Raw genomic sequence first — 18,029 nt, 5'->3', positions numbered from 1 at the left:
ATCGATAAACGAATTAAGGCTTAAGAAGAGATTTAATGAATAAGCAAGCAAAATAATTACAAGTCGAAAAAAACAAAGAAAACAAGACTCACCCACTCAGAACAAAAGAGGAGGCTAAAGGACTAAAAACCTATTCGGTTGAACAAGTCGCGTGATCAGCTCTCCTTTGTTCCAAAATCCGAATTATGTTTAAAAAATAGGAAAGGTTCCGGCCGTGAGGAGCGTAGCCTAAAAAGTAAAATTGGCGACTTCCCCTTTCTGCCCGGAGCGGCGGTCTCCTCTAACCTTCCTCGAAGCTTAAAATTTGACCAAGTCCAATTCGAAGACTCTGGAAATACATCTTAGTAGATTTTGGTTCAATCTCAAAAAGAATGAAAAATCCATCTTCATTCTTTTACTCCGGGCAGCGTCACGGCTAACGCCATGACTAGGAAGAAGCCCCGCTCTGCATTCGGGCATCATATTTATAGGCTTCTGGCATTACCTCCTTGGAATATGTAGATAAAAAGTCAGAATCCCTGCACCTCTGGTTGTCTTGGCAACCCTGCTTTAAGCAGCAACCACTGCGCCCGACAGCCACCGGCCACCGGATGCAGGTGTTTCCTGTTTTGCTCGTTCTTTCCCTACTAGCCCTTAATGTCTCTTCTCAACTTAATATATTCAGGTATGGATGGAACACCAATGTTAAATACAGGTTGGACAAAACATTGCAACATTAATCACATATATCTTGTCTAATAAAGATAAATCTCAACCCATAATAGTACTTAACATAATAATGGGTTCCTCCAACTTAAACAGAAATATTGATATTGCTCAAGCTGTTACATCTTAAAATTATGGCATAACAAACTCATATTCCAAAATTGTGCGTTGCTACGTGTTTGAACAGGTCGTGTCCTCCTAATTGCTAACAATTTAATTTATTAGATTTGTTAATTTCCATCAGGTCACCCCATGTCAAGCTTTAACACCATCTCCTGATGAAATTTTGGAACTACTACATGTTTTGGGATAGCCAATGTGCCTGGGCCAAATTCAATACCTAATTTTACACCATCTTGTACCACCATGCCACTTGACATACTGGACATTTTTAGGCCAAACAACTATTATAGCTGATTGTTGAAATACAAATACAGTATTTGTACTGTATTTGATGGCTTAGCCCACAAAGAAAATGTATTTCAAGTTTATGGACAATCAGCTCTAATGGAAAATGCCCCTTTTGTCTGTTAAATCAAGATTGCAATATATTGTACCTCGCCTATATAACGTATATTCCAGACTATAAGTCGCAGTTTTTTTCATAGTTTGGCCGAGGGTGCGATTTATACTCAAGAGCGACATATGTGTAATTCTTAACACATTATTACTTGATCATTAACACATTACTTACTCACTTGTTTTCACTTCACATGTTATTTTCACACTAAACCACATGATGGCGCTCTAGGAATAATTAGAAGTGCAATTGAGATTCCAGAGTCAGCGGAGTTGTTTATAAGTGACATTATGTTATAGTTATTTGAATAACTCTTAATATGTTACATCAGGCACATTTTCAGTTCCTCGTTTATGTGTTTATGTAATGTTAGCATACCATACCGTTCAGCCTGTTGTTGCCTATTCCTGTCTGTTCTTGGTGTTGGATTCTGTCAACTACATGTCCCCCAAAATTGCGACTTATACTCTGGTGCAACTTATATATTTTTTTCTTCTTTAGTATGCAGTTTATGGCTGGTGTGACTTATACTCCAAAGCGACTTAATAGTCCGGAAAATACAGTACTGTGGCCAATTACTGTGCCACTCTAAAAGCAATGGCATGGTTGTTGTAATGTTTTAGCGAGGTAGTAATAGAATTAAATGTTGTTTGCTACAGACGCCCAGGGTGGTGATTTAAATGATTATTCTGACAGTCAACGATATTGGCGTGGATGAAGAGCGAGGAGGGTGAGAGGCAGGAACCGTCTTGCTTGAGCAGTCGGATATGGCGATAACCTGTAAAAGTCAAGTATTGCATGTTAGTATACAAGAAGAAACTCATTCTTTCTTTATTTTAAAACAAATGCTACAACGAACCCTTTGCAACGAGCCCCTCAAAACCTCTGCCTGGTATAATCGTGAATCAGCATCCATCCATTATCCAAGGGGGTCGCGGACGTGCTGGAGCATATCCCAGCAGTGATCGGGCAGTTGCCATCCAATCACAGGCCGCAGAGACACACAATCATTCGCACTCACACCGAGGGGCAATTTGGAGTGCTAAATCGGACTACCAAGCATGTTTTTGGGATGTGGGAGGAAACCGGAGTGCCCGGAGAAAATCCACGCGGGCATGGGGAGAACATGCAAACTCCACAAAGGAAGGTGGAATCAAACCCGCACCCTCCTAACTGTGAGGTGGACGTGCTAACCAGTGCCCACCGGACCTTCCTCACGAGAGATGATGATACTAAAATTATCTGTTTAGAGAGCGCCTTTCTGATTTGACATTGATGGCTTACTATGTCTCCTACCATTGGCGTTCTGTCTCAAATTTTGTCAGTGTCGTCCTCAGACACGTCCCTTCATGTTTAAAAGAAAATGCAAATTAACTGCTGAATCAGCACCTGAAGAGGCTGTTTTAGGCTGTGCTATGTGTTTGTGTCAGATCAATGACATACCTGATCTGCAAGGGATATTTCCTGTCTATGTTGCTGTTGTTCTTGGGTATAAATATCTGGAATGCTAAACACTCCTTTTAGGAAATTACATTACTGCCCATCCTCAGCCCAGATAACGGTTGACCTCAATGAGCAAAGTGACCAAACAAGTCAAGGTCACTGGAAAGATGAATCTTGCATGACAATACCATGCATACCATGGATAGAGGGCTCAGAGCAGTCACGCCACTGAAGGCCTGGATTTTGTTCTGTCAGCAAAGTCTTGAATGAGTGCAAAGTCTGGTGTATTCACAAACATACATACTTACAATACTCATCCAGAATTTTTAACTTCCCCCTCAATCTAGGCAATCATGATTCAAAACTGCTCTTTCACACATTCTCTACCTGTGCGGAGACTTGTCAAAGGCAGGGTGTATTGTCCAAGAAAGTCGTTGCTTGAAGTATAGTCATGATCTTCAACCACAAAGCGAACAAGTGCCAGGTCAGGAGCATGGACGGTAAAATTGAAAGTGCAGTTCCACTGTGGGTTAAATCCTGAAACAAAGAAAAAGGAACTAAAGATGAACTCAAATTTACACAAAATTACCTTGCACGTTTGCTTCTAGTGGGGACTTTGACAAACACCTGTTAAAAGCTCAGTGGCCTAGTAGTAGAGTGTCCGCCCTGAGACTGGAAGGTTGTGGGTTCAAACCCCAGCCGGGTCATACCAAAGACTATAAAAATGGGACCCATTGCCTCCCTGCTTGGCACTCAGCATTAAGGGTTGGAATTGGGGGGGTTAGACTACCAAATGATTCCCGAGCGCGGCACCGCTGCTGCTTACTGCTCCCCTCTCCCCCAGGGGATGGATCAAAATCACATGGGGATGGGTTAAATGCAGAGGACAAATTTCACCACACCCAGAGGTGTGTGTGACGATGATCATTGGGACTTTAACTTTAAAAGGCAAACAACTGTTAAAACCCACCCCTCCAAGAGGAGGTTGAGGGCTCCTATCATCTCATCCATCAGATAATCATAACAAAAAGGTGAAAAACAAGCCCCATACACCTGCTTGTTGGCTCTCACCAGGGACAACTCCATCAGAGGTGGGTATTCCGTCCCAAGGACAGAATTGTCCTGCCCTTTTACAGGGAACGAGGAAGAAAAAGGATGGATTGAGGACAGATGGAAGTTGGTTTTTCATCCATCCGTGTAATCGTCCCTCTCCGGGTCAAGTGCCGACTAAACTCTCAGTCCGACTAACGAAGCGTTTTAGCAGACTAACATGAAGGTCTCCTAAAGATAGGTGTTTCCATGTCTGTTCGCACTCCTTTGTCTCGTGTGTGTAATCCGCCAATATACTATGCTCAGACCAAATTGAACGTTAAAGCAAGACTACACTGCTCTTTAACCTTCGTAAAATGTTTTCATAAATCTTCTGAAACATCGACTTACATTTGAATGGTATTGTTGTCCTGGCCTGACGCGTCTGTATCGCTTTTACTGGCAAGAAAAAACTTTGTGGAAAAAAACTGCAAACGCACTGACATGCTTCACTGATGCAATCGTCTCTGTGCAAATGCTGCTGGCATACGCTCCACAACAGAAAGGCTGCAAGATTTTGTAAACATCGTAAACATATAATTAATAATATTGGGGGACGGCAAATTTAGAAAATGATATTTGAGTCTCTAATACACAGGATTGAAGCAGTTCCTTCATGGCGACCACTGCTACAAGGCAGCATGCTCAATCGTGCAGAATATGTACTTGTCTCTCTCTCTCAAGCGATTCAAAGCAACGCAAGGTTGTTGCCGGTCAACTCTACGGTGTCATACTGTCTCTTTGTCACTGTCACTCTCGCTCCCGCATTCCTCACCCAGAAGACTTCTTCACTTTCAGTCACAAGCTGTCACAATACCCACAACAATGCCAAGTACAGTGGACCCTATGTATATTTTACACAGACTTTGGGGTCCAGAATTTGGAAACTGCGTCAACGCCGAAAGCGCATTATTAAGAAGGTCTTGAAGTGTAATAAAATCAGAATCATGCATCCGAGTGTATCAGGAAATTGCAGTGGGGAAGTCCGTTCTAAGACACACATGTTTGCACTTGGGGAATAACATCATTGTTCTGGGTGAAAATTCATACAATATAATTATTAAAAATTACTATATTACCAATCGGGGTAGCGATCATGTAGGGACGTCCGATTCTATTAGCATGAGCAGTCATAAAGATAAAACAGCCCTTACCGATTGCCGTCTCTGTGGTCGCACAATAGCACAATTTTTAAACGCCTTTAAATTAGTAATGGAAATGAAATCACTCACAATACCTGCAACACTGCCAAGTGTGCAAAGCTCACAAATATGTTCTCAAGAAGACGGACCAAAAAAGAAAATGGTAAAGGACCAGGGTTAAACTGCTAAACTGCTCTTTATACATAGCCATTGGTTTAAAGTTTGTTTAATTATATATATTTTATCATTATTATGCATGTTTTAGTGTACATATACATATACTCTGACAACATTAACAGCTTCCACGTTTTAGAAAGTCAGTATGACAGACGGTGAGCTAAGCCAATAAAGCATTTTGATATGCCAAATAAGATGATAAGGTCTGAAAATATTTTGAGCATTTGATAATATTATCATGAAACAGTCTATTTACAATCAGCATAACTATTTTGAAGATTAAATATAGCCCAAGAATATGTAGGCCACGTAAATTACATGTTACATGTAAATAAAATCTGATAAGAAGGGAGAACAACTCCATGGTACCATCTTTTTTCCAAGATGGCGGCGCGCACGGACGCAGCGGCTTACGGCTCTCCACGCCAGTGCTCTTTTTTCTTTGCCTATCTTTTTTTATTTTCACTCTTTGGCACACTCTGTACTGGGAATCCCAAGTACACTTTCCACTCGCTCACGGACATCGGATACCAATCACGGATACCTATTTCAAGTGACTTTCACCGCAAGCACAACATCCCAGACGAGATTGCGAGACCGCCGGGGTCTCCGTGGATTGTTGTCGGGTCTGGGAGGCGACGCAGGCGAAGAAGAGAGAGGAAGCAAAAGCGAGGCCGTCGGTCTGGCCTAATGCTAAGGCTACGTAAACAACCGCACAAGCCGCCTCTCCCGAGCCTGTTTCTCTCCAACGCCAGATCCCTGCTGCATAAAATGGATGACCTGGATCTACAGGTCACGGGAAACCACTAGGTCCGGGACTGTTGTGTGATTATTATAACCGAAACCTGGCTGCACCCGGATATCCCCGATGCTAGCATGCAGCTAGCAAGCCGCTCCCTGCTACGCGCGGACAGAACATTGGACTCCGGTAAACGCAGGGGTGGGGGGCTTTGTATGTATGTGCACTATAACTGGTGCAACAATGCGACCATCGTAGGCAGCCACTGCTGTCCGGACCTCGAGTACATGGCAGTCAGGTGCCGGCCTTTTTTCCTCCCGAGGGAACTAGCTGTTGTTATCGTCATTGCTGTTTACATTCCACCCGACGCTGACGTAAGCACGGCACTCTCTCTCCTGCTGAGAGCTGTGAGTGAACAACAACGGGCTCACCCTGATGGCTTCCACATTGTAGCGGGGGATTTTAACAAGGCCAACTTAAAGACTGTACTGCCGAATTTCCACCAGCACGTAAAGTGTGCTTCACGGGGTGAGAACACCCTGGACCATGTCTACACCAACATCAAACATGCATACAGAGCTATCCCCCTTCCCCACCTTGGGCAATCAGACCATCTGTCCCTCCTGCTCTTCCCTGCCTACACCCCCCTCAGACGCAAACTCAGACCCACCTTAAGGACCATCACCTCCTGGCCTGAGGATGCACTCCACAAACTCAAAGACTGTTTTCAACGGACAGACTGGGACCTGTTCGACCACCAGGAGCTGGGGACACACACAGACACAGTTCTGGGCTACATCCAGTTCTGCACCAGCAATGTGACTGTGACCAAAACCATCCGGGTCTTCCCTAACCAGAAACCCTGGATGTGCAGCCAGGTCCGCTCTCTCCTCAGAGCCCGCGACACCGCCTTCAGGTCAGGAGACAGAGCTCTGTACAGCGCTGCCAGAGCTGAGCTGAGGAGAGGAGTCAAACGGGTGAAAGCGGACCACAGACAACGCATCGAGTCCCACCTGTCCAGCAACAACGGCCGTAAGGTGTGGCAGGGCATCCAGGAGATCACCAACTTCAGGGGCAGTGCCGCTCAAGTCGAAGACCAAGGCGCACAGCTGGCAGAGGAGCTAAACAGCTTCTTTGCTCGGTTTGGAACATCCCAGCAGCACTCCCCTGTCCCTGCCCCCTCCCCCACCCAGCTCTGACATCACTCCAGGAGCACAAGGTCAGAAAGGTGCTCCTTGCAGTGAATCCCAGAAAGGCCGCAGGCCCGGATGGGGTCCCCGGCAAGGTGCTGAGGGCATGCGCTGAGGAGCTCGCCCCCACCTTCACCACGATCTTCAACCACTCCCTGGCCCTAGCAACCGTCCCGCCCTGCCTGAAAACCTCAACCATCATCCCAGTGCCGAAGAAGTCGACCATCTCTAGCCTGAATGATTACCGACCAGTGGCCCTCACTCCGGTGATCATGAAGTGCTTTGAGAGGCTGGTTCTTCAGCACATCAAGGATTATCTTCCCCCACACCTTGACCCCCACCAGTTTGCATACCGGACCAACAGATCCACAGAGGACGCCATCGCCGTAGCACTCCATTGTGCGGTGAACCACCTGGAGCAGCAGCAAAGCTATGTCCGGATGCTCTTTGTGGATTACAGTTCGGCATTCAACACCATCCTCCCGGACAGACTCACCACAAAGCTGGACACTCTCGGGCTCCCCTCTCTCACATGTGCCTGGATTAATGACTTTCTGACCAACCGACTCCAGGCTGTGAGAGTTGGCTCCCGCCTCTCCTCCACCCGTACGCTGAGCATCGGCTCCCCACAGGGCTGTGTGTTGAGCCCCCTCCTCTTCTGCCTCTACACTCACGATTGCAGACCAGCTCACAACCACAACCGGATTGTCAAGTTTGCCGACGATACCACTGTGGTCGGTCTCATCTCCAATGGCGATGAGGTAGCCTACAGAGAGGAGGTCCTGGAGCTGGTCGACTGGTGCTCAGAGAACAATCTCGCTCTGAACACCAAGAAGACCAACGAGATCATCATAGACTTCAGAAGGCACAGCCCTGAGCCAACTCCCCTCTTCATCAACGGCGAGCAGGTGGAGAGGGTCCACAGCACCAAGTACCTGGGCGTCCACATCTCTGACCGGATCTCCTGGTCAGAGAACATCACCACCATCGTCAAGAAGGCTCAGCAGCGGTTACACTTCCTGAGAGTCCTCAGGAGGTACAACCTCAACACCGACCTGTTGCTGACCTTCTACCGATCTTCCATTGAGAGTCTACTGACCTACTGCATCGTAGTATGGTTCGGCAGCTCCACCGCCGCTGACAGGGAGAAGCTGCAGAGAGTGGTGAAGGCAGCTCAGAGGATCATTGGCCGCCCTCTCCCCTCCCTTACGGACATCTACACTACCCGCTGCCTCAGCAGGGCTAAGGCCATCTCAGCGGACAGCTCCCACCCTGGCTCCGCCCTGTTTGACCTGTTGCCCTCTGGAAGACGCTACAGGCAAATGAAGACCAGGACAAACAGACTCAAAAACAGTTTCTTTCCCCAAGCCATAGCCCCCCTCAACTCCAGCCGACAATGATGACACTTTCCTCCTGCACTACTACTGCACTTTGTCCGCACTACTGTTTCCGATTATTCATCTACTTTTCTATTAGTCGTTTACTTGACTATGTTACTTGTATCTACCTCATGCACTGGATGGAGGTCTCCAATTTCATTGTACTGTGTAGAATGACAATAAAGGTTTTCTGATTCTGATTATGATTATGATTCTGAAGGTAATCACCTTCATGACTGAGACACCCAAGGATGGGCAGCCCAGACAGAAAGGCCGTCGCCTGAGTAGCAGACGCCCATGGACGCTGATGAGACCTCAACGGACATACTTTTAGAGTTGTGACATTGGCAGGCTACTATATGAATGTGTGGACTGCAGGAGTTGAGCACCGGCTTTTTGACTGCTCATACACAAGCACAAGCTTCTGTAGGGTAGAAAAGCAGTCCAGCGCTGTAAACTTTACTTGTGTGAGTATGTTTTTCATTGTGTTGGTTGATAGCTTTCTTAATCAGAAGCAAAACGAACACTCATTGAGTAATTTGAGCATAGACAATTGGTATTAGCTTATGCTGCGCTGTGTGACTGGCACAATCCTCATTGAGGAAATTCAACACTCTTAATAGGCTTTCTATGCTATTCATCTTGCATTTTAGAATATAAATATACTGTATATTGTTGTTGGAATAATTAGATGGTTGGCCTGACCAGGGGTCTCATAATTTATGAGTTGGAGTCCCTTAGTTCAACGAAGCTAGCTCCAAAGAATTCCTTTAACTCCCTTCCTTTCTTATCTCACTAGCTACGAGCAGAGCTCCCTCACACCTGAAAAAGTACTCTGTTTAGTTCAAAGGAACTTCTTTCTCTTTTAATCAATTCTGTAGCTTTTATCTATGGATTGTTGTTGATCGAAACTGTTTGTCTTTAAGTGTTACAGAAAAGACATATCTGTTGAAGTAGTTGCATATAAGTTATCCCATATTTACTCAATATTAGTATTATGTGAAACTTAATAATAATAATAATAATAATAATAATAATAATAATAATAATAATAATAATACATTTTATTTGTAAAGCACTTTTCATAAAATAATCTCAAAGTGCTACAGAAACAAGACTAGAAATAAAAACACAAGAAACCAGAATAAAAGCATAAAAGCACAGAGGCAATAAACGACACCTATGAGGAGCCGGGGAAAGCCTTTTTAAACAGAAAAGTTTTAAGCCTCTTTTTAAAAGTGTCCACAGGCTGGGCTTGACGTAGGTGTGCAGAGAGAGAGTTCCAGATGTGGCGGGCAGCGGCGCAGAAAGCTCGGTCTCCCATGGTGCGGAGTCGTGTATGGGCCTGATGGAGGAGGTTGGAGCTTTCTGACCGGAGGTTACGGATGGATGAGTGAGGGGTAAGGAGGTCTTTGAGGTATTGAGGGGTGTTGCTGTAGATGCGGAGGTGGGTAATGAGGGCGATCTTGTAATGAATTCTTGATATTATGGAAAGCCTGTGTAGGTGCTGAAGAATAGGGGTGATATGGTCATGTTTGCGGGTTTTCATCAGAGTTCGGGTGGCACAGTTCTGAATGAATTGGAGTTTCTGGAGGTGTTTGTTGAGGATACCGATGAGCAGACTGTTACAGTAGTCCAGCCTGGAGGAGATTAGGGCGTGGGCGAGCTTTTCTGCATCGGAGAAGGTGAGGAAGGGGCGGAGTTTAGAAATGTTTTTGATATGGAAAAAGCAGGTTTTGTACAGATGTTTGATGTAGTTGGTAAAGGTAAATTGTGGGACAAACTTCACCCCGAGGTTGGTAACAGAGGTGGAGAGGGGGATATCTTGACCAGAGAAGGAGATGATGGTTATGGGTGATGACTGGATCTGGTGAGGGGTGCCAATTTGTATGGCTCTGGTTTTGGAACTGTTCAGTTGAAGGAAGTTGTAAATCAACCACGCCCTAATCTCCTCCAGGCAGTTGGGTAGGGCCTGTGTGGGTGATGATAAGGGGACTGGAGTAGAGCGTGGATTGGGGTCAGTCCGGAGGTATAACTGGGTGTCGTTAGCATAGCAGTGAAAAAAGATGCCATGTCGGCTGATGACCTGACCCAGGGGGAGCATGTACAGAATAAAAAGGAGGGGTCCTAGGACAGATCCTGAAGGGACACCACATGTGACAGGGGCTGTATTTGACTTGGAGGAGCCCAGGCTGACGTACTCTGTCCTGTCAGCGAGCTATGAGGTGAACCAGTCCAGTGTGGAGACCAATGTTGGTGTGGAGACGGTTAAGGAGGATATGGTGGTCGACGGTATCAAAGGCTGCTGAAAGATCAAGGAGGATGAGCAGGAATGGGGATCCAGAATCGGCGGAGATGAGAAGGTCATTGGTTACCCTCAGCAGTGCTGTCTGTGCTATGGGCAGTGCGGAAACCAGACTGGAAGGTTTCAAATCGTGAGTGTTGTTGAAGGTGTTCCTGCAGCTGTATGGCAACAGCTTTTTCAAGGACTTTGGACAGGAATGGAAGAAGAGAGATGGGCCGGTAGTTGGAGAGACATTCTGGGTCAAGGCTGGGTTTTTTCAGGAGAGGCTTGATAACGGCGGTTTTGAGTGATGGTGGGACATGGCCCGAGTTTAGTGAGTGGTTTATTATTTGTGTGATAAGAGGGCTTATGGCAGACAGGTTAGATTTGATGAGAGTTTTAGGAATGGGGTCCAAGGGGGAGGTGGAGGGTTTCATTTTTTTGATGAAATGCTCAACTTCGGACTGAGTGACAGCAGCAAAGGTGCTAAAAGGTGGAGGTTGAGGGCAGGCAGATTGCAGAGATGGTACTGGGGAGCCTGAGAGCTGAGACCAGATGGAAGTGATCTTGTCTTTGAAAAAGACAAGGAACCTGTTGCATTGTTCTACCGTTGATTCTGTATGTATTTGGTTTTTGGGGTTAAGGAGGTGATTTACGGTGGTAAAAAGCTGCTTTGAATTTACAGGACTGTTATTGATGATGTTTGAGTAGTAGATGGACCAGGCTTATTTAAGGGCTGCTGCATAGGCCTTCTGATGTTCCTTGTAGGCCAGCTTGTGTACCACCTGGCCAGATGAATTAGCACGCCTTTCGATGGCCCGGCCTTCAGTATTCATCCTGTGCAGTTCATCAGTGAACCAGGGGGCAGTAGAGGAGAAAGACACAGTCCTTGTCTTGAGAGGGGCATGTCCATCCAGGAGGCAGCGAAGGGAATGGTTATAGTGTTCAACCAATTCAGTAGCTAAAGGAACGTTGCCCGAGGCCAGCATTTGGAAGTCAGAGTGCAAAATGGCAGAGTTAATGTTTTTAACTTTGTGAAAATGAATATCGCATTTAGGCTGGGGTGTGTGGGATGGGCAGGAAATGTCCATGGAAATAACACTGTGGTTGGAGACACCCAGATCATATACTGCCAGATTATTGCTGGAGGGAGAGTCTGAGATGACCAGGTCTAAAGTGCGCCCCCTGGCGTGTGTGGGAGCATCAACATGCTGTGTGAGGTTGAGACAGTCCAAGACATGAAGGAAATCAGCTGTCAGGGGGGAGGAGGGATTATCAATATGAATGTTCATATCACCCAGTATTATATTATTGAAAGATAGAGAGCAGAGGGAGGTGAGGAGATCATGAAACTCAGGGATGAACGATGGGTGTGGTTTGGGCGGCCGGTAAATAAGAACAGCATTGATCTTGGACGGAGGTTTTGATTTGAAGGCCAGATATTCAAAAGAGGACACTTCAGGTAAAGGCAGAGGAGACAGCTTGAGAATGTCGCAGTAGATCACTGCCAGGCCACCACCTCGGCCAGTACAGCGAGCTCTCTGCAGGTAACTGTAACCAGGGGGGCAGGCTTCATTTAATGATGAAAAAACCTGAGGTTGGTGCCAGGTCTCAGTGAGGCACATCAGGTCAATATCTTTATCAAGAATGTGATCATAGACCAAGCTTGATTTATTTGACAGGGACTGAGCATTAAAAAGTTTAGTATTAATGTGGAATTGATCAGTAGCTCTCTGGATGGGACAGAGCAGTCTGGGATCCACACCTCTCCTCCCTCGACAGACAGTATGGCCAAGTTTCGCAATGTTTCTCGCGATATTCCTTACCGCGGTGTCAGCGCTCTGATGACGTGTCAGTGATGCGACCGGAAGAGCGGAGGACCAGGCGGGCGAGATGGAACCGGCGTTGGGAGGTTCGATGTAAACAAGCTTTCTCCGTGATCTTCCAGTTTTAAGCTGCGCCAGGGTAGCAGGCCCGTTTACCGGAGTAATCAGTGGGGCTGGTACCGGAACGATGGGCTGGATCCAACGGCTGCATACGAATCGGACATGAGGAGAAAATCCGCTGCGCAGCTCAGCCGAGGAGGAGACTCTCAGGTGAGCTTTGAGGCGGACAATCACACCGGCACGTCTCCCTCGTCTTCTAGAGCGCTTTCTCTGGGTTAGAGGGCATGACAGCTGGCGTCAGAATGGGACTTTTGGTCGCGATCCCTCCAGGGAGACACAGTAGACAGTCGGCGCAGGTGTTCAGGAATGTCCGCCAGCACCGGTGTTTGCTGATCGAAAAATGGGCGATCAGGTAGCAGTGGGGATTCAAACCAAGCCCTAAGGTCAAGAAGGGTTTGTCGATCATATGGCAGCAGAGCAGAAACGTATCGGAAGGCAGAAAGCAGCAGGAGCAGGGAAAAAGACTTAACATCAAAGGAGCGAGGCAGACGGCTTGCCATCACGGCGCCATCTTTTCCTTCAGGCTTGTCTCTTAGCAAGAAAGTCTAGTTGCATTGTTCGACAGCAAAACGGCACTCAACACGCTCCAAGATATCTAATCGAGTCAGCCAACCGGCTGCCAACCACCTGAGGAGCAACAGAACAGACTCTGCACTGCTGGAGTCACGAATCGGCTAAGGCCTCGGACCACATAACATTCGTTAGCTAATCAGCATTGCTACAGCTACAATTTCCCCTCCCTTTAGTGTACCAACGCCTTTGTGACCAGGGCAACCTAGAATATTAAAAAGAAGAGAATGCAAGAGTAAGAACTCAGAATTAGCGGAGACTGTAACTGAGCCTTCCTGTAATTCTCTTCGTGAGTAAAATGAATACTGGTTGTCTTCTCCTCTTTGTTTCAGTGTGTGACTTAATTTCTGATGGTATTTAGACCTGACAATTGTTTTATTCATGGGAAACAATATTAATGATGCAAGATAAAAAAGTACACCTCCGTGAGTCGTCAACTTATCGTAATGGAGGGGTTTGCGTGCCCCTATGATCCTAGGAGCCATGTTGTCGGGGGCTTCATGCCCCTGGTAGTCACCCATGGCAAACGGGTCCTAGGTGAGGGGCCAGACAAAGCACGGCTCACAGCCGTCATCATTTTATGATGATTAAAATAAATGGACTTCGTTTTCCCTCGCCCGGACGTGGGTCACCGGGGCCTCCCTCTGGAGCCAGGCCTGGAGGCGGGGCTCGAAGGCGAGCGTCTGGTGGCCGGGCCTTCGCCAATGGGGCCCGGCCGGGCACAGCCCGAAAAGGAAACGTGGGTCCCCCTTCCCATGGGCTCACCACCTGTGGGAGGGGCCAAAGGGGTCGGGTGCAATGTGAACTGGGCGGCGGCCAACGGCAGGGACATTGGCGGTCTGATCCCCCCGGCTGCAGAAGCTGGCTCTTGGGACATGGAATGTCACCTCTCTGGCTGGAAAGGAGCCCGAGCTGGTGTGCGAGGCAGAAAAATTCCGACTAGATACGTATAGTTGGACTAGCCTCCACGCACAGTTTGGGTTCCGGTACAAGCCCTCTCGAGAGGGGCTGGACTCTCTTCCACTCTGGAGTTGCCCACGGTGAGAGGTGTCAAGCAGGTGTGGGTATACTTATTGCCCCTGGCTGGGCGCCTGCTCATTGAGGTTCACCCCGGTGAACGAGAGGATAGCCTCCCTCCGCCTTCGGGTGGGGGGACGGGTCCTGACTGTTGTTTGTGTCTATGCACCAAACGGCAGCTCAGAGTACCCACCCTTCTTGGGGTCCCTGGAGGAAGTGCTGGAGAGCGCTCCTTCTGGGGACTCCATCGTTCTACTGGGTGACTTCAATGCTCACGTGGGCAATGACAGTGAGACCTGGAAGGGCGTGATTGGGAGGAACGCCCCCCCCCCCCCCCCGATCTGAACCCGAGCGGTGTTCTATTATTGGACTTCTGTGCTCGACACGGATTTTCAATAATGAACACCATGTTCAAACATAAGGGTGTCCATGTGTGCACTTGGCACCAGGACACCCTAGGCCGCAGTTCAATGATCAACTTTGTAGTCGTGTCATCGGATTGGCGGCCACATGTTTTGGACACTCGGGTGAAGAGAGGGGTGGAGCTGTCAACTGATCACCACCTTGTAGTGGGTTGGCTCCGATGGTGGGGAAAGATGCCGGTCCGACCTGGCAGACCCAAACGCTCTGTGAGGGTCTGCTGGGAACGTCTGGCAGAATCTCCTGCCAGGAAGAGCTACAACTCCCACCTCCGGCAGAGCTTTTCCCGTGTCACGGGGGAGGCGGGGGACATTGAGTCTGAGTGGACCATGTTCCGTGCCTCCATTGTTGAGGCGGCCGACCAGAGCTGTGGCCTAAGGTCGTTGGTGCCTGTCGTGGCGGCAATTCCCGAACCCGCTGGTGGCCACCGGCGGTAAGGGATGCCGTCAAGCTGAAGAAGGAGTCCTATCGGGCCGTTTTGGCCTGCGGGACTCCGGAGGCAGCTGACAGGTACCGGATGGCCAAGCGGAACGCGGCTTCGGCGGTTGCTGAGGCAAAAACCCGGGCGCGGGAGGAGTTTGGTGAGGCAATGGAGAATGACTTCCGGACGGCTTCGAGGAAATTCTGGTCCACCATCCGGCGTCTCAGGAGGGGGAAGCAGTGGAACGTCAACACTGTTTACAGTGGGGATGGCGTGCTGCTGACCTCGACTCGGGACGTCGTGAGTCGGTGGGGAGAATACTTCGAAGACCTCCTCAATTCCACCTACACGCCTTCCATTGAGGAAGCAGGACCTGGAGACTCTGAGGCGGATTCTCCAATCTCTGGGGTCGAAGTCACTGAGGTAGTTAAAAAACTCCTCGGTGGCAAGGCCCTGTGGGTGGATAAGATCCGCCCAGAGTTCTTAAAGGCTCTGGATGTTGTGGGGCTGTCATGGCTGACACGCCTCTACAACATTGCGTGGGCATCGGGGGAAGTGCCTCTGGATTGGCAGACTGGGGTGGTGGTTCCCCTATTTAAGAAGGGGGAACGGAGGGTGTGTTCCAATTACAGGGGAATCACACTCCTCAGCCTCCCCGGTAAGGTCAGGGGTGCTGAAGAGGAGGGTCCGTCGGGAGGTTGAACCTCGGATTCAGGAGGAGCAGTGTGGCTTTTGTCCTGGCCGTGGAACAGTGGACCAGCTCTAAACCCTCGGCAGGATCCTCGAGGGTGCATGGGAGTTCGCCCAACCAGTCCACATGTGTTTTGTGGACTTGGAGAAGGCGTTCGACCGTGTCCCTCGGGAGGTTCTGTGGAGGGTGCTTCGGAAGTATGGGGTGCCGAGCCAACTGATAAGGGCGGTTCGGTCCTTGTATCACCGATGCCAGAGCCTGGTCCGCATTTCCGGCAGTAAGTCGGATTCGTTCCCAGTGAGGGTTGGACTCCGCCAAGGCTGCCCTTTGTCACCGAATTTGTTCATCATTTTTATGGACAGAATTTCTAGGCGCAGCCGAGGCGTTGAGGGGGTCCGGTTTGGGGACCTCAGCATCGCGTCTCTGCTTTTTGCAGATGATGTAGTGCTGTTGGCTTCTTCAGGCTGTGATCTCCAGCTCTCGCTGGAACGGTTCACAGCCGAGCGTGAAGCGGTCGGGTTGGGGGTCAGCACCTCCAAATCCGAGTCCATGGTCCTCGATCGGAAAAGGGTGGAATGCCCTCTCCAGATCGGGGATGAGATCCTGCCCCAAGTGGAGGAGTTCAAGTATCTTGGAGTCTTGTTCACGAGTGAGGGGAGGATGGAGCGCGAGATCGACAGGCGGATCGGTGCAGCGTCGGCAGTAATGCGGACCCTGTACCGGTCCGTTGTGGTGAAGAGAGAGCTGAGCCAAAAGGCAAAGCTCTCAATTTACCGGTCGATTTACACTCCTACCCTCACCTATGGTCACGAGCTATGGGTCGTGACCGAAAGAACGAGATCCCGGATACAAGCGGACGAAATGAGTTTTCTCCGCAGGATCTCCGGGCTCTCCTTCAGAGATGAGGTGAGAAGCTCGGTCATCCGGGAGAGACTCGGGGTAGAGCCGCTGTTCCTCCACGTTGAGAGGAGCCAGATGAAGTGGCTCGGGCATCTTATGAGGATGCCTCCTGGACGCCTCCCTGGGGAGGTGTTCCGGGCATGTCCCACCGGTAGGAGACCCCGGGGATGACCCAGGACGCGCTGGAGAGACTATGTCTCTCAGCCGGCCTGGGAACACCTTGGGGTCCCACGGGATGAGCTGGATGAAGTGGCTGGGGAGAGGGAAGTCTTGGAGTCCCTCCTAAAGCTGCTGCCCCCGTGACCCGACCCCGGATAAGTGGAAGATGATGGATGGATGGATGGATGGATGGATGGATGGATGGATGGATGGATGGATGGATGGATGGATGGATGGATGGATGGATGGATGGATGGATGGATGGATGGATGGATGGATGGATGGATGGATGGATGGATGGATGGATGGATGGATGGATGGATGGATGGATAAAAAAGTAGCCTACTAACCATCCTAATTACGTGTGTACTAAAGTCAGTACAATTTGCTAACAGATGCCTACTATATCATTGGACTGGCAAGTATTTGTTGACCCTCTCAATCTCCCAGATTGCATGTGAGACACTCAAATTTGCCCAAAACAACTTGCGGAGCACACCTCATCGGGAGCACTTGGAGGCATTCATGCTCATGTCTGCTGAAAAATTGTGTGGACTGCAGGTCACTTGTTCAGGTTACTTGTTCTAACCACTAGATGTCACTTTTGTCATTCAGAGGGTCCAAGGTATACAGACATCATTAAGGCGTGACCAGAGGGGTTTTCCAGAAAGCAGGTTCAACATACTCTGAGTCTATCCCTGAACTCTGAGTTGACTTACTTTGAGATGGGAGACTAATTATTCGGTTTCAGAAAAGCTGATCTGAGTTAGTTCAATCAACTCTGAGTATGTTCACCTGGAGTTACACACGTTCCCAACTCCTATATAAAGCCATTATCAATTGTCGAGTTAGTGGATAGGATGGTAAAATATGAGTGTGTATTGGATTTGGCCCAGATGAATTGGCAAAGATGAAATTCCAAATTTCAAAGCTTGACATGGAAGACCTGAAGAAGGGGGCCTGAGTAAGGGTTACTTGGAAGTTAGTTCTTCAAAATTAACTATTGTTAAATTGGGAAAGGGGAATTTGTTGGTTGAACCAGTAAACCTCCATTCCTGTTCCAAATTTCACCAGAAGTCAGATTAACCTAACATAGTAAATTAATAGTTTAAAAAAAGTCATCGATTAGATGAAGACTTGTTCTGAAGCACAGCAACACACAATTTTGGATTATGTTATATTATTTTGTTTCGCTATAATATACTTTGAAACTGCTTTAATATTTTAATTTGCTAAT

The 18,029-nt window shown here is 48.3% G+C and overlaps 1 protein-coding gene and 1 long non-coding RNA gene across 8 annotated transcripts in view; one reads left to right on the top strand and one right to left on the bottom strand.

The window, feature by feature from the left end:
- Window positions 1-18,029, top strand: part of LOC137839769 (uncharacterized) — a 203,226-nt gene that overhangs the window by 131,599 nt on the left and 53,598 nt on the right. The gene's annotated exons all lie outside the window — the stretch shown is intronic.
- LOC125989970 (1-phosphatidylinositol 4,5-bisphosphate phosphodiesterase delta-3-A-like) overlaps window positions 14-18,029 on the bottom strand; it is an 89,802-nt gene continuing 71,786 nt past the window's right edge. For 6 of the 7 annotated variants that reach the window (XM_049756494.2, XM_049756495.2, XM_049756500.1 and 3 more), the window contains 2 exons: window positions 3,056-3,205; window positions 14-2,003 (listed from right to left, as the gene is read on the bottom strand). In XM_049756494.2, the coding sequence (XP_049612451.1) occupies window positions 1,879-2,003; window positions 3,056-3,205 (275 nt within the window). In that variant the 3' untranslated portion in view covers window positions 14-1,878. Of the gene's footprint in view, window positions 2,004-3,055; window positions 3,206-18,029 lie in introns of those variants that run through there. The other variant, XR_007488758.2, reaches the window with a different exon arrangement.

This window comes from Syngnathus scovelli, chromosome 20 (assembly GCF_024217435.2).
Source record: "Syngnathus scovelli strain Florida chromosome 20, RoL_Ssco_1.2, whole genome shotgun sequence".
Taxonomy (NCBI): Eukaryota; Metazoa; Chordata; class Actinopteri; order Syngnathiformes; family Syngnathidae; genus Syngnathus; species Syngnathus scovelli.
Note: the sequence above shows the minus strand (reverse complement) of the source record. Positions and strands in the feature narration are given on the sequence as shown.